General features: G+C 49.1%; 1 protein-coding gene across 2 annotated transcripts in view; it reads left to right on the top strand.

The window, feature by feature from the left end:
* The first annotated feature begins 351 nt into the window (after positions 1 to 351).
* Positions 352 to 22,509, top strand: part of TBC1D8 (TBC1 domain family member 8) — a 110,048-nt gene continuing 87,890 nt past the window's right edge. For both annotated transcript variants that reach the window (XM_040993813.1, XM_040993812.1), the window contains exon 1: positions 352 to 639. In XM_040993813.1, coding sequence (XP_040849747.1) covers positions 513 to 639 — 127 coding nt within the window. In that variant the 5' untranslated portion in view covers positions 352 to 512. The remainder of the gene's footprint in view (positions 640 to 22,509) is intronic.

Below are 22,509 nucleotides of genomic sequence, written 5' to 3'. Positions count from 1 at the left end.
TGTTCCTCCCCGCGTCCTCCAGACCCCAAGGTGGGCTCGGGGGAGGCAGTTCCCCGCTCTCCAGGCTCCCTCACCGCGGAATGGAAGGGCTCGGCGCAGCCGGGGACCCCCTCGGCGAGCGCGGCAGGCAAGCAGGGAGGGGACCTGGCAGCGGGTTGGGACTTCCTCCCTCGGCTCCGGAACTGTGCGCGGGAGCGGCCGGGACGCGGAAACCCGGGAGGCGCCGCGGGAGCTGGAGGGCCGGGCGGGCGCCGGGGGCCGGGGCCGGGGCCGGGGGCGGGGCGGAGGCGGGGCCGGGCCGGGCTGCGCGCGGGCTGCGCGGGGTGCGCGCGGCGAGCTGCGCCCCGAGACGCTCGGAGCGCTGGGCACCGGCCGGGCTGCGGTCCGCGCGCGCAACCGCCGCCGCCGCCTCCTTCTCCTCCTCCCGAGCAGGCTGGGCCCGGTGAGGCCGGCGGCAGGGGCAATGGGGACGAGGTGAGCCCGGGGCTCGCGGGCGCGGCCGGACCGCCGCGATGTGGCTCAAGCCCGAGGAGGTGCTGCTGAAGAACGCACTGAAGCTCTGGGTCACCCAGAAGAGCAGCTGCTACTTCATCTTGCAGCGGCGCCGCGGGCACGGCGAGGGGGGCGGCCGTCTCACCGGTAAGGGGCGCGTGAGGCGGGCGAGCGGGCGGACCGGGTCCGGGCCTCGCTCCCCTCCGGGCCGCGGCCAGCCCCACGGCGACGCAGGTGGCGATTCCGTAGTGGAGAGACGTCGGGCCAGCACGGCCCTGCCTCGGGCTTGTTTTCCTTTCTTCTGCGTTTCTTCCCAGCTCTCATCGAGGTGGAGGCAGAGGGACTCGCGGGCTGGTGTATTCTTTTCCGGGCAAGGCAGGTGCCTTGGCCACCTGTCCTGGTGTGCATCTTGTGTGGGGGGCAGGTGGTGGTGCAGACCGGGCTTGGATACTCGAATTAGAGAAACCCGACCGGAGCGGGACCGGTGCGAGGCCAGGTGGCTAGGAGGAGTGCCGGGCCACCATGACCCTGCCATCTGGACGCCACGAAGACGTCGCGGCGGGGGCACCCGTGGCCAGCCCCTCAGCAGGGCCTGCAGCCAGGGAAACCCCACAATCTGGGATGATGTGGAGTTTAGGTTCTGGACCATTGTAGTGAGCACGCCTAAGGGAAGCCAATGCAGTTATGCAGTCCCAAGCTCATAGTCTTAGTAGCCAAATGGAGCAGCTCAGGGTCCACGCTGACCCCTACCCTTTTCGTGTCTACTCGGGCACAAGTTCGTAGTAAAGGAGATAAAGAGGAAGGCATTTATTTGTCTAAAAGTTGGGATCCAGAGCTTTCTGGAATTGAGACCAGCTTGCATCAGCCGGGACAGATCAGTAAAGAAAAACTGGGCAAAATCCAGGGGCCCTTCAGGTTGTGAGGACAAGTGAAGAAGGACCTCAGGTCTGCCTTGTGTGTCCCTTGCTGAGCAGGAGCAGAGCAGAACTAGCGTAGTCAGAGGACCAAGCTTGGGTCCCGGGCTGGTGGATGGGGACTCCTTCTGTCTGGAGGCTACTCCGGAGACAGGCTTGCTCCTTGGGGCGGATTCTGCAGGGGGAACAGATCCACAGAGCAGCAGGGCCAAGGGGGGAGGGTAGGTAAACACCTGTGTTGGGCGTGAGCCTCAGAGCCAACCTGCAGTTGGGTTTGTCACAGGAGGATGTCCCAGCCACACAGGTAGCTGATGGGAATGGGCGGCTGGCTGCCCGGTGGTCTAGTGGGCAGTAGGAACAGCTTGGGCAGCAGGTGGGCTTGCTTTGGAACCTCTTGGATCTCTGTGGGAGGAGGGGGACCCCGGCGTGGCACTGTGGGGCTAATTCCCTGAGTTTAGAAGGTGGAGGTGGGCGGTGCCCCATGAGATGGACAGAGGATGTGGGTGTGTTCCCGCTTCTGTAAGGGCAGGAGGGTCCCCTGATTTCCCGTGTGCTGAGCAGGCTCCCTGGTCTTCTTGCTGGAGGCTGAGAATGGGGCTTGAAGCATCCCCAAGCGGAAGCGTTGGGACTGTGAGTTCTGCAAACAGTTCATGCATTCCCTGTCTCCCCTGCATGTGGCCTGTGTGGGCCAAGGGCAGGTGAAGGACGGTGGCCTTCCAGCCACTCCCCGTGTCACAGGGAGGCTACTGAGCAGGGCAATGACACCGAGCTGATGGCTGGCTGAGCTTCAAGCTTGCTTCCCTTGAGGACCTTTTGTCTTGTCTAGAGCCTACCTGTGATGCCCTCACCATGACAGGGTCTGCTTGCTGTGACCTGTCATCAAGAGGCCTCAGGTTGTCATCTCACTGATGACTTTGGCTTGCCTTGATATTTCCTTTGGTTTCACCTTACTGTGACTATATAAACTTTTTTTTTTTAAAGATTTATTTATTTTCTTATGGAAAGGCAGACATACAGAGAGGGGGAGAGACAGAGAGGAAGATCTTTCATCCAATGATTTACTCCCCAAGTAGCTACAATGGCTGGAGCTGAGCCGATCTGAAGCTAGGAACCAGGAGCCTCCTCTGGGTCTCCCACAGGAGTGCAGGGTCCCAAGGCTTTGGGCCATCCTCGACTGTCTTCCCAGGCCACAAGCATGGAGCTGGATGGGAAGCAGGTTGCCAGGATTAGAATCAGAGCCGATATGGGATCACGGCGCCTGCAAGGCAAGGATTTTAACCACTAGGCTACCATGCCCAAACTTTAAAAAAAAATTGATATATTTATTTGGATGGCAGAGTTAAAGGGAGAGAAAGAAACAGAGAGATAGATGGGGTGGGGAAAGATGGGGAGAGGTGTCTTCCATTCTTCCTTCATTTTCCAAATGCCGCTGGTGGCTAGGGCTGAGTCAGGCCAAAGCCAGGAGCCTGGAACTTTATTTGAGTCTTCCAAGTTTAGGAGCTAGATCAGAAGTGGAGCAGCCAGGGCTTGAACTGGTGATCTTATGGGGTGTAGGTGTTGCAGGTGGTGGCTTAATCTATTGTGCCACAACACGGGCCCTGTGGTGATCAATTTCTTATTGAAAAACATGAGATCTGGGCCTGACGCAGTGGCCTACTGGTTAAAGTCCTTGCCTTGAATGTGCCAGGATCCCATATGGGCTCTGGCTCTCTGTCTCTCCTCCTCCCTATATGTCTGACTTTGCCATAAAAATAAATACATCTTTAAAAATATGTGATATATATATATATTAATAAGAAAAACCCATGAGATCTGGCAGTAAAGTCATTGGCGAGCCCTATTAGCCACCCTTTCCCCCCTTTTTTGAAAGGCAGTTATGGAGAGAAAATGTGAGAGAGAGATATCATTCACTCTGCAAATGCCTGGGATGATTGCACCTGAGGCCAGGAGCTGGGTCTCCCACCTGGGTGCAGGGGCCCAAGCACTGGGGCCCATCTTCCACTGCTTCTCAGGCTGTAAGCAGGGAGCTATATTGGAAGAAGAGCAACTGCCTCAGGAACTGGCACCCATATGGGGCTGCCAAAACTTCAGGCAGAGGCTTAATGTACTACACCGTGACAGCAGCCCCATTCCCATTTCCCTTCTCACTTTCTCACGTATAGTGGGTGTCCTTAGCTATTTTCTGTGTGGTTTCTCCCAACTAAATTGCCTGTTCTGTGATGGCGCCCAGCATGTCATATACTCTTGTAAATGTTTCAAGGTTGAAGAGACCAGTGAAGTTGCTGGGCACAGAGGCCCAGCTTTTCTGACGGTAGGAATAGGAACGTGTCCTGCCTCCTCTGGCTTCCTGGTTCCCTGGCAGTCTGAGCACTGCTGGGAAGCTGGAGAGAAGTTGGTGGGAAGCAGCATCTTCCATCCATTTTCTTGGGGCCAAGGATGATGGCACTGATTTTTCTGATGGCCAGAAGGACAGTTGTAGATGTGGTCCCTGGGCCCAGCTCCTAAGGCCTGCCTTGCCAAGGATATCTGGGCCTCTGGGCAGGGCTGCGGACTCCCCTTCCTCCCTCCCCTGAAGTTCAGAAGGTGGTGTCCCGCTTGGACCTTTCCGAAGCTCTGCTGACAGAAGCTATTTTGTTGCCTTGGGTAGGAAATAAAGGTATCCACTGTCAGCTTGGATGCAGCTCCAACCCAAGAGTTTCTTCTCCGAGTTCAGCATGCTGCAGGGTCCCAGAGGTTGCCATGTGGGAGGCAGTGGACAGAGAGAGGCTGCCTGGGGTTAAATCGCACTCCCAGAGACAAGCTATCAGCACCCAGATGTGTCCCTCTAAAGGGCTTCATTCCTCTTCTCAGGGTCTTATGTACCCTGCTGCCTAACGTCACAGTGCTTTACCCAAAGAGGTTAGCAGTTAACAAGTTGTAGGGGAGTTTGGTGTAACAATAAAGACACCTGTATTGCGCATTGGAGTGCCTGGGTTTGACCCTTGGCTGTGCTCCTGGCTCAGCTTCCTGTTCTTGCGGTCCCTGGGAGGCAGCAGGGGATAGCTCCAGCATGGGTCTCTGCCTCCTGTGTGAGAGAACAGAGTTGAGAGAGTTGCCTCCTGGCTTCTGCTCCGCTCCTCCCATTTTTGGTTGGTGTGGGCATTTGGGGAGTGCAGCAGTAGGTGGAATCTCTCTCTCTGTCTCTCTGTCTCTGTCTCTCTCTGCATCTATCTGCCTCTCAACAAAAGAAAATTGAGTAAGCTGTTGCTATTCACACTTTGTAGAATGCTTATCTTATGCCCCTGTGTCATTGATTTGTCGCGGTGATGGACTAAGCAATTCCTATAATAGAACGTCAAGGGAGAAAGTGTGGTGCACCAGAAAATAGTGCAAAATATGGATTTTTGCAGTCAAGATATGTCTGTTGCCTGTGAATGCTGCCAGAGGTCTTGGGCTGGTTCAAGGAGTTTTCTGTGAGCCTTTGTTACAATTCATTGGGAGGTCAGGCACAGTAATGAAAGTTGTCCCAGAGTACTGGAGACCACCTTCCTCCTGGCATTGCTTCCAGCTAAGAGAGGGACTAGAATTAAAACAAACAAACAAACAAACATAGTTGTACTTGGCATCTACTAGGTTTGAAAAAGAAAAGGAAATTAAAAGCACAAAAAAAAAATCAAACAAGAGGGCATCTGAGAATAAATGTGTAACAGAGTCCATTGGTGCGAAGGAGGTAAGAAATGTTCACGTCTCTGTTACAAAGTGCAGTGTTTAATCAGTGCAATTAAAAGATTAAAGAGTTAAGTAGCAGCTCGGGCTAAGTGTTGCCCAACAGCCGATGGAAAGGCATTTTGCAGAATGTGTGAATGGGGCTAGACCACATGAAACGAGAACTTGACCTTGGTGACCTATGCATTGAGTTTGTGGGCTCACAGGGCACATGGTCAACTGTCTTCTGCCTGAGGAACAGGCCTCCCCAGACTAGAGAGGGTGGCAGGGGCTCCCTGCGGATTGGCTTGCTCAGGGTGACTTAGTGTAAAGCGCTCTCTCACGGCGTTGCCTTTCCTAGTTGTTCAATCTGGTGCTGCCTAGAGTCTGCTCAGGTGGCCCAGTTCCTTGGTGGGTTTCATTCCCACTGTCCATGCAGGAGTTCAGCAGGGCAACCTGTTGCATTGTGTAGACTGCTCAAGATGTGGTCTAGTTTCCCAAAAGCACCATTAGGGAGTTAAAAAGAAAATCCGCATATAATGGAAGCAGTTTGATTTTAGGATTAAATCAATAAGAACTAAGTGGGTAAAGTATGGCACATCTTTTTAAGGTCTGGTAAGTCATTAAGATAAAATGTGAGGTTTCCAAAAGTCACATTTAATGAGAGCAGAATGAGGGCATTGTATCTGTCAGGAGATAATCAAAGGAGGCCAGGACTGGGTCACTTCAGGAAATAATAAGAGGTACAAATGATGTGGGTGGTGAGGCTAGCCATGTCAGCTCAATTGGAACCCTTTAGCAAGAGCCGAAAATAACTAGGAGCCTGGGAGGTTTTCTAGCCTTCGCTTACTGGCAGCAAAGCGATGTTTATGATCTTGAATCCACATTATGGTGGCCTTCGACAAAGGAGGACTTCATTTAAAATGAAAGTCGGTCTGATAAATACTTGCAGCACAGGGTTACTGCTGTACGCATGATCCGTGCAGAACTAGGGTAACGTCCCCAGTCCAGCTACCACCGCTGAACACAGCTTGTTTGTTTTCTCGAACACTTGTTGGGTCCGCTATGTGGGGTTTTGTTATTTCTCAGCTTCCTCTTCAAAATAAAGAAAGAGGGGCTGGCATTTACCCACATCTGACATCAGGTGTCTGGGCTTGAATCCCAGCTCTGTTTCTGACTCCAGCTTCCTGCCGTTGCCGACCCTGGGCAGCAGCAGGTGGATCTTTGATACCGACACGGGATACCTGAATTGAGTTCCTGAGCCATTGGCTTGGTCCAGTCTTGGCTGTTGCAGATATTTCTGGGAGTGAAACAGTGGATGAGAGATCTTTGTCTTTCTTTCAAAATAACAAAAATAAGTAAATAAATAAGTGTCTTTTGGAAAAGGAAAGAAAAACCAGTGACAAGATGTACATTCCCTAATAAGGTATGGCATTTTTGTGGTTTGATTTTAGTATTAAATCTTCCATCTGCGTGAAAGTATGTAGTATGAAGTTTAAGTAATAGAAGGCACATTATATACTCATTACCTGTTACAAAACGAAACAAAACAAACCCAGAGTTATCTCAGTGCATGAGAGTCCCCTGCTGTATTTCCTGATTATATTCCCCTGGGGCTCTATTGGTAGCCAGCGTTGTAAATTACATGATAATAATGGTCCTGCTATAGCAAAAGATAAGTTAGGTTAATAAGAGAAACACTACAACAGCTTTGTTTAATTCAAGTTTTATGAAATGAACATGTCAGATACCCAGGGAAAACTTTCTTTTTTTTTTTTTTAAAGATTTATTTTTATTATTTTTTTATTGGAAAGGCGGATATACAGAGAGGAGAGACAGAGAGGAAGATCTTCCGTCCAATGATTCACTCCCCAAGTGAGTGCAACGGGCCGATACTATGCCGATCCGAAGCCAGGAGCCTCTTCCGGGTCTCCCACGCGGGTGCAGGGTCCCAAAGCCTTGGGCCGTCCTCGACTGCCTTCCTGGGCCACAGGCAGGGAGCTGGAAGGGAAGCAGGGCTGCCGGGATTAGAAGCGGCGCCCATATGGGATCTCGGGCGTGCAAGGCGAGGACCTTTAACCACTTGCGCCACCGCGCCGGGCCCGGAAAACTTTCTATATTCAGAGTCACAGAAGCAGGTGCAGCAAGATGGGAATGTGGTGTGGACAGAGGGGATGGGTTAACGGGAGTAGACTGGGAGTGGAGACCCAGCGTCTAAAACTGTCTGCTCTGATTTTCCTTAACCTTGCTGTACGACCTCCTGTCTGGGGCAGCGCCCTTCTGGATTGTGGGTACTCCAGGGAGAAGGGGGACAGTGGCATTTCTGGGTTTGTACAGTGTGCTTTGGGAAGAGGCCTTCTAGCGTCTGGGAGTCTTGCATTGAGGAAGAGGAATTTTGGTTTGCTCCATCTGGTATAAGTCTAGGAGATGCGGGAGAGTGGGAGGTCCAGCACACCTGCTCTAAAGCACACCCTGCTCCTTGGGGTCCCGTGTTCTGAGCCCCAGCAAGGCTGAGGCAAGGTCTTGAGCTGATGGGGTGAGTCCCTTCCCTGTGCGTGCTCCCCAGTCCAAGTGGAGAAGGGTGGCAGGCTTCAAGACAGCACCTAGAGGAAAAAGCGACAGAACTCGCCGCGTATGTGCACGTAATGAAGGAAGAGCTACACACCAGGGGAGATTTTGTGGTTAGGTATTGATAACACAGAAAGCCAAAAAAAAAAAACAAAGCTAAGAATTCTGAGAGCGTTGCTAACATTGGAGGAAATAAAAAGTGGCATAAGATAGGGCAAGTTCCCTTGCATGTCTGCACAGCTCAGCTTGCACTAATGTTTGCACTGTTAGAACAAATGTCAATTTTAACTTCTGAAATAATTACAGCTATTGTGTAACTGGGACATGTGAGGGTTGGGGCAGACCATGGGGGGGTCAATGAAAGGGAACTGAGCCCCTCTAACTTCTGAATGTTGACAGCCGATCCCCACCCACCTGAAAAGTTCAAGAAGTGGAAATATGAGCACATGACCTGGAGCGATTAGGGTCGATACAGGAAGAATCTGCTGAAAACTGGAAGAGGGATGGGAAGAGGGCGAGGGAGGGGATGCAGGGACCTGGTGATTTTCTTAAGAGCCTTGTAAAGTTAGATGCTTCTTTCCCTGCACCTGGAAGGTTGTCAGACTGTGGCTGAAACTGAAATTTGGGAGAGCAGGGTATAGTTCCTAGCCAGCAGCTCTGTGTGGGTCTTAGACCGAGGAAGCCACCAAAGAAGGGTGCCAACCCTATCCATGAACTGTGGTATCTGCCCCCACCCCTCCCTGCATGCACTTGGGCTGTTTGTCCTCTTGGTAAACTATATTTAGCCTTGGAAATGGACAGCATGTGTGGGGCGTGTCCTTTCACAGGCTTGAAGCTGTTTTCAGAAGTGCATCTTATCTAGTCAGATACTTTTCTGTGAAATTAAAAGAAATGCGTTTGGGGACTTTTGCCCCGCCCTCTCTAGAGAGAAAAATCATACAGTTCTAAGGGATATCAGATTCATTCATTCATTCATTTGCAAGATAGAAAAGGCTAGGGAACTCCCATCTTTAGCAGCTGGGGAACGAAAGCTGGGAGCCTGGTATGTAACCCAGGTTTCTCATGTAAGGCGACAGGAACCCAACTCCTGGAGCCATCATTGCTGCTTCGTGGAGTCCATGTTAGGAGGAAGCTGGGGCTGGAGCTGGGAATGGCATCCAGGCAGTCAGAAGTGGGATGGGTGTGGGGGGGGGCAGGGGTGGCCTTAAGTCCTTCGGTCAAACACCTGCCCCTACGGTCTCATTTTTCAACGTGCAAATGGCCACAATCATCATACAGTTACAAGAGCAGTTTGCAATTACGGTTTTGCATTGTGCATGTATTTTAGGCTTTAGACCATTCGGTTACCCAGATAGGTTGGCTAAGTTGATTTAGCCACCTGTACTTAAAGAAGGGCAGTAAACCACAGAGCGTTTCGTTCTGTAGTGTTGGGCTCAGTACAGCCATGAAAATTACAGTCTGGGGAGGTGGAGTTGGTGACAGCGGGCTGAGGCTCCACTGTGAAATGCTGAATTGCACACAGTGGTGAGTGCAGAACACCTGGAGTGACAGGGAGTGTTTCAGAGGACCCGGTCTGTCCTGAGACCTGCAGGGTAATGTCCGCTGGGAGAGGTGTTGGAGCAAGAGCCTTATGGGCAGAGGCATTGGCATATGCCAAGTCCCTGAGGCCTGCAAGGGTCTGCGTATGCCAAGTTCATAAGGTCCCAAGAGGAGGAAACCACAGAAGGGAATAAGGAATGGCCAGGCCGGGGGAGGAGGAGGAGTGAAGGGGGGGAGGGGATCAGGGGGAGGAAGGAGGAAGGAGGATGTCAGCCGAGTGTATTTTCCATGAAGCCCAGAGGAGAGTGTACACGAAGTCGGAAAAGAGCCGACCTGTGGTGCAGTAGGGGAAAGGCTGGTAAGTCAGCTCAGCAGGATCGGCTTCCAGAAGGTGGGGCGGTGGGGTGTCTGAGCGGAAGCAGGGCTGGAGTGTGAAGTGGGCTTGTTTTTAACTTGCACATCTCTTGTTTGCCAACAAATACAGAGTATCAGTTGAATGCTGGCTCTATAGGTGTCATGGAATTGGGAAGCATGGGGTCCCGCTGAGGCATCCGAGTGCAGGGACTGCTCAGAGGCCATTCTCCAGGGTGGAGTACTTGGTGCTGGCACAGACTGCCTGCAAGAATCTGCCGCTGCCCCCCAGTGGCACCCTGAGCAGCTCGTGTTTGGGTTCTGCTTCTGGCTCCAGACAGAGCCCCTGCAGCCCTTGCACAGTGCTGGGTGATGGAGGGCCAGAGCCACTTGGCTTCTCATGTTCCTGTTCTTGGAAGTCGCTGGGTGATGGGAGTGCTTTTTGTTCCAAGGTGACTCTTGGAAGCTTTCACCAGGAAGACCAAACCACCGGTGGCAGCTTGGAACCTTCAGCCCTGCCCCAACCCTCTGAGCAGGGAAGAAGGGCGGAAGTTTGAGTGAGTTATGGGTCATGTCCAGCTAATTAAGCCTCCACAGAACTTGCTAAACCATGGGGCAGGGGATAGGTGTTTTTCTTTTTTTTTTCTCATGATTTATTTCTTTTTTTGGACAGTCAGATATACAGAGAGGAGGAGAGACAGAGAGGAAGATCTTTCATCCAATGATTCACTCTTCAAGTGGCTGCAATGGCTGGAGCTGAGCCAATCTGAAGCCAGGAGTCCGGAGCCTCTTCTGGGTCTCCTACATGGGTACAGGGTCCCAAAGCTCTGGGCCATCCTCGACTGCTTTCCCAGGCCACAAGCAGGGAGCTGGATAGGAAGCGGGGCTGCTGGGATTAGAACTGGCGTCCATATGGGATCCCGGCGCATGCAAGGTGAGGACTTTAGCCACTAGGCTATCATGCCAGGCCCAGGGGATAGGGTTTTAGAGACCTCCCAGGTTCGTGGACACGTTGCGTGTCAGGAGATGTGGCTCCTGCTAGGTTCATGGGGACAGACCCCTGTAAAGTTAGCTGGATGCAGCTCTTCACCTTGTTGTCCACCTGCATCCTTCATCATGTCCTATGTAATAAACCAGTCCATGAAAGCCAATGGCTCCGTGGGTTCAGTTAGCTATTACAGTGGATTACCGACCATGAGGTCGGTGGACCTTGTCAGAACCCTGAGTTGGAGCTGGCTGGGCAGAGGTCCAGGTGACCACCTGGGACTTGTGATTGGTGTTTGAAGTGAGGGCAATCTTATGGACCTGAGCCCGTGATCTCTGGGGAGCCCACTGAACCCCGGTAGTTAAGGTCCTGGTTGAATTGTTGGCCACCTAGTTGCTATCTGGAAGGTTGTGGGAAAAAACCCTGGAGGTATGGTGTTGAGAATGTTGCAAGTAGATTTCTCTTTGACCACTGATTTAAGTGGAAGCTAAGGATGTTGGCTGTGACTGGGCAGTGGTTGTATCACTGAGCCAAGTGTCTTCTTTGAGGAGACCACAGCACTAGCTGTTGCTGATGCCCCTTGCTTGGCAGTTGGCATCCCACGGTGCCTTGTACACTGTGCTCTGGGATGTAGATGCTGCTGAGAGTTAGGTATCTCTACCTTAGCGCATGAGAACTCACGTGTGTTCCGGGTTTCTATTATGTTGCTGTTTTGCTCTTAAAAGAATTAACGTGAGGCATGAGCCAGCCTTGAAGATTACATCTAGAGTGTATAGCATGTGATAGTCTGTGTAATGAGGACTCAGTTAATGCAAAGATTTAGCTGGAGAAAGGGTCAGGCTAGACTGTAGTAAATACAGTGTCCCCCAAACTGTGTACACGTGTGTTTTCAAGATTTTAGTTTTTGTTTGAAAGGCAGGTTTACAGAGAGAAGGAGAGACAAAAAGAGAGGTCTTGCATATGATAGGTCACTCGCCAAATGTTCCCAGCAGCTGGAGCTGAGCCAGTCTGAAGCCAGGAACCTTTCCTGGGTCTGCCCATGTGGGAGCAGGGGCCAAGCCATGGTCCACGAACCGACCAGCAATAAGCAGGGGACTGGTTCAGAAGTGGAGAATCTGGGACACACTTGGGATGCTGGTGTTGCAGACAGAAACTTAGCATGCTGTGCCACGGTACCACCTCTGTGTGTGTGTTAGCCTGTTGCTTTGTTTACATTCCTTAAGCGAAGCAAAGTTGGTTAGTCATTCAGTGTTTAATACTGATGTGGGTGGGGGTGTGTGCTAATGTGGGGATTAGGTTCTATTCAGTAGTATTTGCAAGAGGCCATAGATTTGGATTGGGCACTTGTCCTGGACTTGGTAAGTATAATCTCAGTAATGAGCTTCGGCTGATTGAGGGCGCCTCTGTGGCCACTTAACTGATTGGGCAGTAAACAAGCACCAGCTGAGCTGTAAGGAATAGGCTTAGTCACATTGTGTTCTATGCCTCATTCCTCTTTTCCTTTTTCTTTCTCTCTTTCTTTCTTTTCTTTCTCTCTCTCTTTCTCTTTCTTCTCTCTTTTCTCTTTCTTTCTTATTAATTACCTATTTGAAAGGCAGAGAGAAGGGTTTATTTTGCATCTATTGGTTCACTCCTCAAATGTCAGTAACAGTCAGGGCAGGACCAGACTAAGCCAGGAACCAAGAACTCCATCTTGGTCTCCCACGTGGGTGGCAGGAACCAGAGTCCTCGCACTGTCATCTGCTGCCTCCCAGGAGCACCAGCAGGAAGCGGGGTTGGAAGCATGAAGATGCAATTTGAGGCAAAGTGCTCCAGGATAGGCTGTGGGCTGCTCAGGTGTCCACTTAACCCACGGAGCTGTAACACCTGCCCCCTGTTTTTCTATAAATACTGTGTGATCAAGCTGTTGGCTCCAGTTCTCAAAGCATCTTGTGATCTGGGAGATGTTGGGTGAGTTCCTTTTCGTCTCCCTTTGCTTCAGTAGTCTTCACTAAGTTTTGTCGGTCTGAGGGTGTTTCCTTTTAATGCTCCTACAAGTGACATGATGGTTAAAAATGGCTGGGGATGAAAATGGCCCTGAAAACCGGCAAGGCTATATTTCTAAGCATTCCTGGAAAATGAGAACTTATAGCTTGGGAAGCTTCTGGTTTCCCAGTGGCTTCACAACAGGCCATGCGTCATGCCAGTGGCTGTTTTTCCCTCTCTGTTTTAGCTAGGGCATAATATTGGATTGGGGAAGTTGGGCATGAAACATGGGCCCACCAGACTCCCAGCTGCATAGTGAAAGTACCCAAGGCACACTCAGAGTTGAGTGGGGCCAGCAGACAGCAGGCCCAGGCTTCGGTGCGTTGTTCTGGAGAATGCCATAGGATGAGGGTGACGGTGGTGCTCACTGGAGTTCTCATTCCAGTTTTTGCTGTTCTGATGGCTTGGAATGAAGAGGTCGGCACAAAGCACGTGCTGTGTTGTGTTTTAGCCTTTTGCTTGTCTCCACGTCCAGAAGAAACTCTCAGGTCTGAGAAGGGGTAGAGAGCTTTTACTAAAACTGGCAGATTCTTTGGATGTGCATCTCCTTGTATGAGCTGCTCTCCTTGTTTTGATTTGGAGCTTTCTGTATGGCCTAGAAAACCAGATTTGAGCCTTCTGTGTTAAAAGCCGAAAGTTCGAGTCTGCTAAGTACCGTTTGTGGGTGTTCCTGGGTTTGGCACTAGACTAGTCATGAGTTTCATCACGGCCTTGGTGCTCTGGCTGGGTACAGGAGGCCTGGTAGCCCTTCAGTTTAGCTGTAGCCAAACCTCACTTGAGTTTTTCTATAAAGGCTGTCAGATTTCATTGGTGGGAGTTCTCAGAACGTGCCTTACTTAAATAGGCCCAACTGAGTTTAACGGCTTCAGAATTTGCCTCTAAGCAGTTCTTGGTGGCCAGCAGGCTAGAAGTGGAGTCAGCCACCTATGGTCACAGCCGCTTGGCCTGCTGCACTCCCTCTTACTGTGTTGGGGGTCTCGGGGTAAGTTTTCTGTTTCTGGAGTTTTGCCAGTTTGTGCTTTGAGCTGAGTCAGTTTGTTTTTTTTTTGGCTTAGACTGGGTCAGATGTCTTGACTGATCAGATAGAAACTAGGCTAGGTCCCCAGGCTGCAACCTAACCCCTCTATTTGCACATCTAGCTGGACTCCTGTGGTAAGAATTCTTAGCATTTGTACTTTTTCTAGAGAATGAATGAACCTTACCACCATGAGCTTGAAGTTATGGTGGTCACAAGGAGAGAGTTGTGGTTTGGGCACAGTTGTTTCCTTGTCGGGTATGTGAGAAAAGGATCATGACCCCCACAGGAATAATGGAACAGGTTTTTAAATGAGCACAAAGGCTTTGAAAAGACTAAAGGAAGGCAAAGATGACCTAAAGGAGATCTGTGTTTGTCTTTAAGCCTCTCTGTGTTGAAGTCCTAAGCTCAGAGGATGGCAGCGGAAGGATATTGTTGTCTAACCTGAAGATTCAGGGACTTAACGCGGGCTGGGGAAGGAAGCTGCGTGCTCTCCTTTCCCTTTGGTAGGAATGGCCTCTGAGCCTGCAATCTAACCTGCAGAAACAGTGTGGGAGGACCACCAAGACGAGGACAAGGGTCCTTCGACTTGACTCAGCACCTCCTCTGCAAACCCAGGTGCTAGTCGGTCAGGGATGAAAATGTCCTAGGGTGGGTGGGTGTTGAGGAACAGGAGTAGGCCCTTAGGAGAGTGGATGATGGGTTTAACAAGGTCTTTCTGGGTGCAGAGAGCTCTCCTGTTCTCTGTGGAGTCCCCTGCTCTTTAATTAGAAGGGAACTTCTATTTTGCTGTTCTCAGATGCCTTCTGATTAAATAATATACTAGAGCAAAATATTGGGATGGTATCTCCTGAATTCAATAGCTGACCTTAATGAGCAATTCCAGCATAGCTAAAATAGATAAATTAGGTGATTGTGTATACAAATTTGTAAATGAGCTTTTTAGAGGTTTTGGAAATCTCTCAATAACTTAGTCTTAGAATTGTGTTAAGTAGAATTAAGTGTATTGTGAAATGCTGAGCCCTTGTTTTTTTAAAAACATTTATGTATTTTTATTGGATAAGCAGCTTTTGCAGTGAGATGGAGAGGCAGAGAAAGATTTTCCATCTGCTGGTTCATTCCCCAAATAGCCAAAGCTGAGCCGATCCTAAGCCAGGATCCAGGAGCTTCTTTCGCGTCTCCCACACGGGTATAGGGTCCTGAGGTTTTGGGCCATACTCAACTGCTTTCTGAGGCCATTGGAAGAGGAGTGAATCTAGTGGTAACCATGGACTTGGGAGACCCTGGATGGCTGCCTGGTCTTTCAAGCTTCGGTCACTGAAAGATGTGCACTTTGACTCCTCATGGAGTGTGCAGCATGATACAAATTGTAGGAAAACATTGCTGTGGTGGGGTGATGGCCAGGGTTTGGTTCGATAAGTCTGCAACCCTGGGAAGATGGTCAACATTTCAGTTAGTGCACTTCCGCTTGGTAGTCCTTTTACATATGAACAGAGGAGTTTTGCTCTGTCTCTGCTGCATTCCCTGGGGATGTGGTTATATTCTTGAATAGTGTGTTCTCTGGTTGTGAAGGCTACTGTTGTAACACTTGGTAAAAGATTCTCCATTTTAACACACCCTTTTTTGGGGGTGTGGGGGGAAGGGTGAATTATGAAGGGACTGTGGTGAGTTTTTCTTGCCACCCAACTGCAGGGAAGATTCAGGTCTTGGAAACTTGGCTCTGTCTCTTATGACATTGGGACGTCTTTCTGGATTCTTGGAACACCTGTTGGAGACATTAAGGTTACCAGTTAAAGCTGACCAGAAAAAAACTTGCCCAGAAATGTTTCTTAGAAATGAACAGCTCTCCCTGTTCATCATCAAGGAAACACTTACACTTCTTTCTTTGCCTGTCTCATTAGTTTGACAGGTATCTCTGCAACTGGTCTTTTAGTCCATGTGTAGACACTTGTTCCTATTCATTTACTTAAATCTGGTTATGGGGTGCTGGATGGCTGGCTAAACTGGCAGGAGTCCATTGTTGCTAGTGTGTTTTGCTTGCATGTGGCTTGATCCCTTGGGCATTGTAGACACTTGGTTACCACAAAATGAATGACTAGGCTATTTAGTTAAACTGGATTGACTCCTCATCTAGACAGTGTTTGATTATTGGTTGGTATAGTTCATGGGGAGTCTGGGTGAGGAGTGTACTCCCTGTTCTGGATGTCACCCTCATAGTCCTAATACTCTCCCTAGTGTCTTCTCTCAGGGTCGTAAATAACTACAGGCAGGTGTCTGTGAGCACTTGTCTCTCTACTAAGGACTCAGATGTGTGAGCATCAGGACACTGTTACCTAAGGCGGTGGTGTTGAAATTCAGGAACACCAGGACAGTGGTGACATTGCAGAGGCCCTTAGTTTCAGCTAGGTTCTGACATGGGAATTGTTCAGTGAGATTTGTTGGAGACTCTGGGTTTACACTGGGCAAGCAGAGCAGACCCAATGCAGGGTTAGATCACTCATGTGGAGTGTGGTTGCTGCAGAAGGCCCTGTGGCCAGTTAACTGAGTGGTGACTAATTGGTTTGCTAACTAAGCTGCAGCTAACTCAATTTTCTGTACTTCACCTTTGTTTTTTTGCTGTAAATGCTGTCTGGTCCTGATGGAGCTGTGGTATTGGAGTGAGCCAGTTCATAAGTTGTTTCTCCTTTGCTCTCAAATAAACTGAATTTAGTTGATCTAAGGAAATTTTCGTTTGAGTTCACCATACTCATAGGTTTATTTACTTGCTCGGAGTTAAAATATGTAAAAAGCCCCAAACATGGGGTCAATAACTGGGAATCTCCTCATGTTGATGGTGCCTGGAATGTTACTGAGGCCAGAATCTGTATCAGCGAGCACCTGTTTATACCAGAAAGAGAATTAGACAGTGTGTGTGTGTGTGTGTGTGTGTGTGTGTGTGTGTGTATGTGTTGAAGAGGAGGAGGAAGGAAGGATGGATGTGGAAGGCAGGAAGAAAGGGAATAACGGCTAATGAACTTGCACAAAAAATACTGTAATCCTGGAAGTGTTTGACAACCCCACATTTCTAATACATGTATTGCTACATTTTTTGGAGTCAGAATTCTATAAACTAGATATACAAGGATAATTTAGTAGAAATCATACCATTAAAAACCTATAAATTTGAGCAAGATACCAGTGTTTCCAATGAAAGGATTTGCATGTTACAACCTAAAAACAGTTTAATTGATGTGGGAAAATAAGGAAAGAGGATGAAGACCCTCAAAACGTAGTCTTCAGAAACAAAATCATGAAAGACAGTGGAAATGGTCCCCGTGGAAGGGGACCAAAGAGACCTCGCTGCAGGTGATCCTGGAACGGACGGGGAGTGCTGGGTGAGCTGACAGAGCTGCTGTGTGGATGGGGGAATCACATGTGTCACATTCACTGGTGCTGTGGGGACCATCCAGGGCGGTAGGCGAAATTCCCACTCGTGAGTCAGGGAAGCGTGTGTGCCTGTTGCGCAAGTGTAAATGGGATAAGCTGTCAACTGTAGGGAACGCTCCGTATTGGCAAAGGAGGCGAATGTTCTGTGTCCTATTTTAGTTCTTATAGTTTTTCTTTGAATTTATTTCACTTTTTATTTGGACAGAAGTTGAATTATAAACCTCAGCCTTCATCGACTTTGAGGTTTATTTATTTATTTTTTTTAAGAAGCACAGAGACAAAAGGTCTCCCGCCTGCTTGGTTTATTCCTTTAGTGCGTGTCATGGCCCCTGGCTGGGGCGGATGTCAGGATCTTGGCCCTGAAAGGCTGCCAAGTGAATGGCAGGAATCCAGCCACAGGAGCGATCCTTGCTGCTTCCCAAGGTTTGCACTGACAGGAGGCTGAAGCTGCAGGCTGGAAGCGGGGCTGGAACGTGCTATCCCTGATATGGAACATGTACGTTTCAATCTGCATTTTAACAATCTGGCTAAACACTCAATCCAAGATATTTTTAGGTTGCTTAAATGATAGTTGTTGCTATTTTTTTTTTTTTATTGGAAAGGCGGATATACAGAGAGGAGAGACAGAGAGGAAGATCTTCCGTCCGATGATTCACTCCCCAAGTGTGTGCAACGGCCGATACTATGCCGGTCCGAAGCCAGGAGCCTCTTCTGGGTCTCCCACACGGGTGCAGGGTCCCAAAGCTTTGGGCCGTCCTCGACTGCTTTCCCGGGCCACAGGCAGGGAGCTGGAAGGAAAGTGGGGCTGCCGGGATTAGAACCGGCGCCCATATGGGATCCCGGGTGTTTAAGGCGAGGACCTTAACCACTTGCGCCACCGAGCCGGGCCCAGTTGTTGCTATTTTAAGCACTTTTTTAAATGGGAAACTTCTGTAGAAGAATAACTTCATTGAGAATCTAAAATTATTCCTTGTCATTCTCGGTGAAATAGCTTTGCAACCATGTGTCAAAGGGTTAAGGTTACCTCTAGTGCTGGAGAAGTGTAACATTTCTGTATATGTATGTGACCTCAACATTGGCCTCAGTGTGCATGCTTCTACCTAATGGTAGTCAATGAACAGTTCAGTTTAAGAGAATGATAACCTTAGCAAAGGTCATTGAACAGGTGTCTCCTGTGTGCTTTGTTCTCGTTCAGGCTCCTAGATGTGGAAGTAAACAAAATCCTGCCCTCATACAGCTTAAACATCTAAGGCTATAATTCCACTGTGCATTGCAAATCCCCATAATTATCAGCCTGGACAGGATTCTAAACTTCTTTCTCCTTGTCCCAATAAAACACTTTGTATTTGCCCCATATGCAAGAAGTTCACTTTTTACCCTTGAAAAAGCAAAATGTCCACCCTGTGGGTTACGGCCTTTGAGTCCTATCCTGAGATCTTACTTTCTTAAGTCAGTCTGTGATCTGCAAGCTGTTTAGCTGGGCAGGGAGCAAGATTAAGTAACTTTTGAGTTTTTCTCAACCCCCTGCAGTGTCTGTAAGTGAACTTGGCTCAGTTCTCCAGCCCTTGTGGAGTGTAGACAGAGGTGGCTGTGGGGATTCTTCCAGCCCTCCTGCACACTGCCCCCTCACCCCCGCTCTTTGTGGCAGCCTTACGTAGACCGCTGGGAGAAAGCAGCCTCCTTTTCCTAATTATATGTGTATTTATTAAAAATAGCCCTAGTGGCCATGGGTTCAAGGCCTGTGATTGTGAGAATGGCAGCTGGCTCGGCTGGGGACTTGTGGGTGCTGTGTCCCCTGAGAGTCATGGCAGGACAAAAGTCAGAGCTGGGATGTTTGGGAGAGCACCTGCTCGTACTTCGTACAGATAAGGCACCTCAGTGGAAGTTGGCGCCCTATCCAGGGCCGCGGTGTTTTCATCCTGTTTTCACTTACTGACTTGACTGGGCTTAGTGCTCGGAAGCAGGATAAAGAGCCACCTGAAGTGAGGGTTCCCAGCTCAGCTTGGCTTCTCTCACCAGACTTGTTCCCACTGCATAGGTTCTGGGATGGCATCTTTTGAGACCCTGAGTGTGTGTGTGTGTGTGTGTGTGTGTGTGTGTGTGTGTGCTCATGCATGTGTGTGTGATGGTTTGATATTTTCAAAACTAGTAAAACGTACACAACTTGAAAGCCACCATTCAATCATTTCTCTGTAGAGTTTAGAGGCACTAACATAGATGTGGGGTAGCCACCCCCACCCCCCACATGCATTCACAGAACTTCATCTTAAACAGAAGCTTGGCACCTGTTGAGCACTCACTCCCCATTCACCGCTGAGCATCTCCCCATCCTGTGTGTAAGAATCTGACTTCTAGGTTCTTCTGTGGGTAGAATCAAACAGTATTTGTTTTGCCGTGTGCAGCTCATTCTGCTCAGCGTGAAGTTCTCCAAGATTGTCGTGGGATATGAAGCCTGGGTAATATCCCACGGTTGCTTTATAGTGTTTTTGTTTAGTCATCCATTCAAGGGACTTTGGGCTGCTTCCACCTGGTGACCATGAAAAACAATGCTGTTCCGAAGACAGGTGTCCAGGACTCTTCCAGTTTTTGACCTTAAGTAATTTTTTGGTCTATACCCAAGAGTACAGTGATTCAGTGTTAAAAATTTCCTTCCTTGATTTATTATTTTTTAATAACAAAAGCATTACTTCAAAAAATGTTCGTTACAGAGGTAAAGGGTTAGGATTGCAGACCCATGTGGGCCTCTGGTACAGATAGAGATATGGAGGGGAGAGACGACATGGATGTGTCTGCAGTGGAGAGAGGGTGTGCAGCTCTGGCTGTCAGACCACATCAATGGCAGGAAACAGAGATGCTGTCTGGACACCCCCAAGAGGCCGTAGAGTGTTACTGGAATGGCCACTGTGTAAGAGGTGACAGGTTCCATCTGTCCTCAGAGGGGCTCTCCCGTTGTGCTCTTTGTGTAAGTTCTAAAGCCGTGGGTTGTCCATGTCGGCCTCAGTCTAGGAGTTTTCGGTAGAACTTGCCTGAAGTGATGGGGTTTTTCTTGTGTCTATGGTGTTTTTGGTGGGGTGGGGAGGTACACACTTATTTTATATCTGGTTCTGTGGTCTTGGCCTCTGTGAACTTGACTTTATAGCTACAACTATGCTCAGTTTTCTGAGGACCCTTAGCCTGGCTCCTCACAACCTTTACATTTTTCCCCGTTAAGACTGGGGAATTTGAGAGAGAACTCAGGCTTGTTTAGAGGTGTGTTGTAGTTCATTAATGAGGAAAAAAAGCAATTTGATATGAGAATTTTCAAGTTTGCCATGGGGGATCTTTTGTTTTAATTTTATGTAGTTTTTGTTTTTGCATAACTAAGGCTTGATGGGATGCTTAAAATTACTTTGGCTTTGGGATTTTCTAACATGTTCTCAGTTACATTTGTTTATTGTTTTGGGGAAGCCTGAGGACTAATGGAAGGTAGAAAAGTCAAAAGAATCTAATGACTTGTATGACCTTGGGCATAAATTTCCTCTTCCATGGCATGGAGCTCATGTAAAATAACTGCTGATGGATAATCAGACATTCTTGGGACTAGAAGTGCCTCAGATTCTGGAATTGTTTGGGGGTGGGACCTGGAGACACTTGTGTATTTGTCATGTCTTAGAGATGGGTTCCAAGTCCAAGCCAAATCCACTTGAATTTTATATATACCATGTAGCCTGAAAGTACCGTTAGGTGATATTTCAACTCTTGTGGTGCAGTTTCATGGTGTGGAACTTTCCTGTTTTGGTGGCATGTTGGCACTCACAGAAGGTTTGAGATTATGAACATGGAGGACTTGATTTCTGAACTGGGGTCCCTGAAATACCTGGCCCATCCCTTGTTCATAGTTGGCCTGTCTGGTGCATTGTTGTCCAGGAAGCTGTGTGTGCTTCTTCTGAAGAAAGAAGAGGTGGACGGGAGAGCCTCTTTGTGACCTTGGTATTGTGCGACCCCTGCATCCCCCACCCAAGTTCTTTTTTAGCACCTGTTGGAGGAGGAAGGTGAGGAGGAGGCGCTCTTGCCCCAGTGGTTCCCCAGGGCCTTGTTTGTGCTTCATCTTCTGCCTGCAGCTGAATATTTTCTTTCAAAATCGTGAGTCTAATCTCTGGGACGTGAGTGGCGAGATGGACAGTCCCAAAGGTGGGATCCTGGGCATGCTAAAATTAACATCAGAACCAGGGTGGGGGCGGGGGTCAGAAGCTCCCCGGGGTTAATGGGGAGTCCTGCTGTCCCGAATTCCAATACCTGTGAATCAACCCCCACAGTGGGACTGGCCCCATCGGCTGTGAGGGTAATTTTGGTAATTTTTACTTGTTCAAAAATAGTGATGCTGTCTTTCAAGAACGGACAAGGACATTTTTGTTCTGCCCACCTCAAGACTTGGTCTGTGTCTGTAACTGAGCTTGTCTGAGTTGTCGATCTAAGAACATCCAGCATGAAATGCCTTTTTCTCCTAATATTCTTACCTTAACAAACTTGTCTAGTTGCTTATGTTTGCATATTGTATGGTGTTGTCACCTGTGTTAACCTCATTCAGTCTGTATGCCAAGATTTGTGTGGGGCCCTTGGCACCTCGTTTTGCTAAGTGACATCCCATGTGGCCGTTGCATTTGTTAGAAGCTTCTAGTAACAGGGCTCTGGTGCTGTTTTCTTTCCGTGAAGCTGACCAGTCGGTGATGTTCGCTCCTGGAGTATTTCTGGGAAGTCCACACGTCTCTAGTTGAGGACTGTGGAGATGTTGTGACCTCATAAGGTCTGAAGGGAAGGTGGATGGAGGTCACGTTACCGGGTGAAGGAAGACTGGGAACGCAGGGGAGCCTGGGGTGAAGTGAGTGTGTGAGTGCTGGCTGCCTGCTGGATTCCCGCACTGGGCAGAGGTGGCCTTTGGACTCCATATTGTGTTGCTGCACCATCAAAACGTCTATACCTTATCTCTGCCAACTATTTCACATCATTGTTAGGTGCAGAAAGACAGGAAGCACTGCCCAGTGTTTCTGATCTTGTGGTTTCGTGGTTGCTTTTTGCAGAGGGTCACTGCAAGTAAGGACATGGGGGCTGAGCAAGGACTTTCTTTGGAGCACAAATGAGGATTTCAAAAATAACTGACATTCTGATCAAAATATGCCATGCTTTGTGGAACTAAGACTTTTGGAAAGAGGGCTGTGTGTGTGTCTGTGTGTGTTCTCAAGTTCCTAACTGCAAGCGTTTTCATAAATCTGTCAGAATGGAATTCAGATCTGTGTGCACAAGTCATGGAAAATGTGATGTTTGCTATACTTTTCCTTGAGCGATTCATCATGTACGCCCTGAGGAGGGAGTGGCTGTGGGGATCAGGCTCAGGAATGTGGGGTTGTGTTGTCAGAACCTGAACCGTGGCCCCTCGGGCTCCGTGGGTGCCATTTTTGCGGAATTGCACTTGCTGGCTGGAAGCAATCCTGGCTGTGGGAGTGGCTGGAAGGCTGCTGGATTGTTCGATTGAA

The sequence above is a fragment of the Ochotona curzoniae genome, unplaced genomic scaffold, assembly GCF_017591425.1.
Source record: "Ochotona curzoniae isolate NIBS_2020 unplaced genomic scaffold, NIBS_Ocur_1.0 contig_883, whole genome shotgun sequence".
NCBI classification, from domain to species: domain Eukaryota; kingdom Metazoa; phylum Chordata; class Mammalia; order Lagomorpha; family Ochotonidae; genus Ochotona; species Ochotona curzoniae.
Note: the sequence above shows the minus strand (reverse complement) of the source record. Positions and strands in the feature narration are given on the sequence as shown.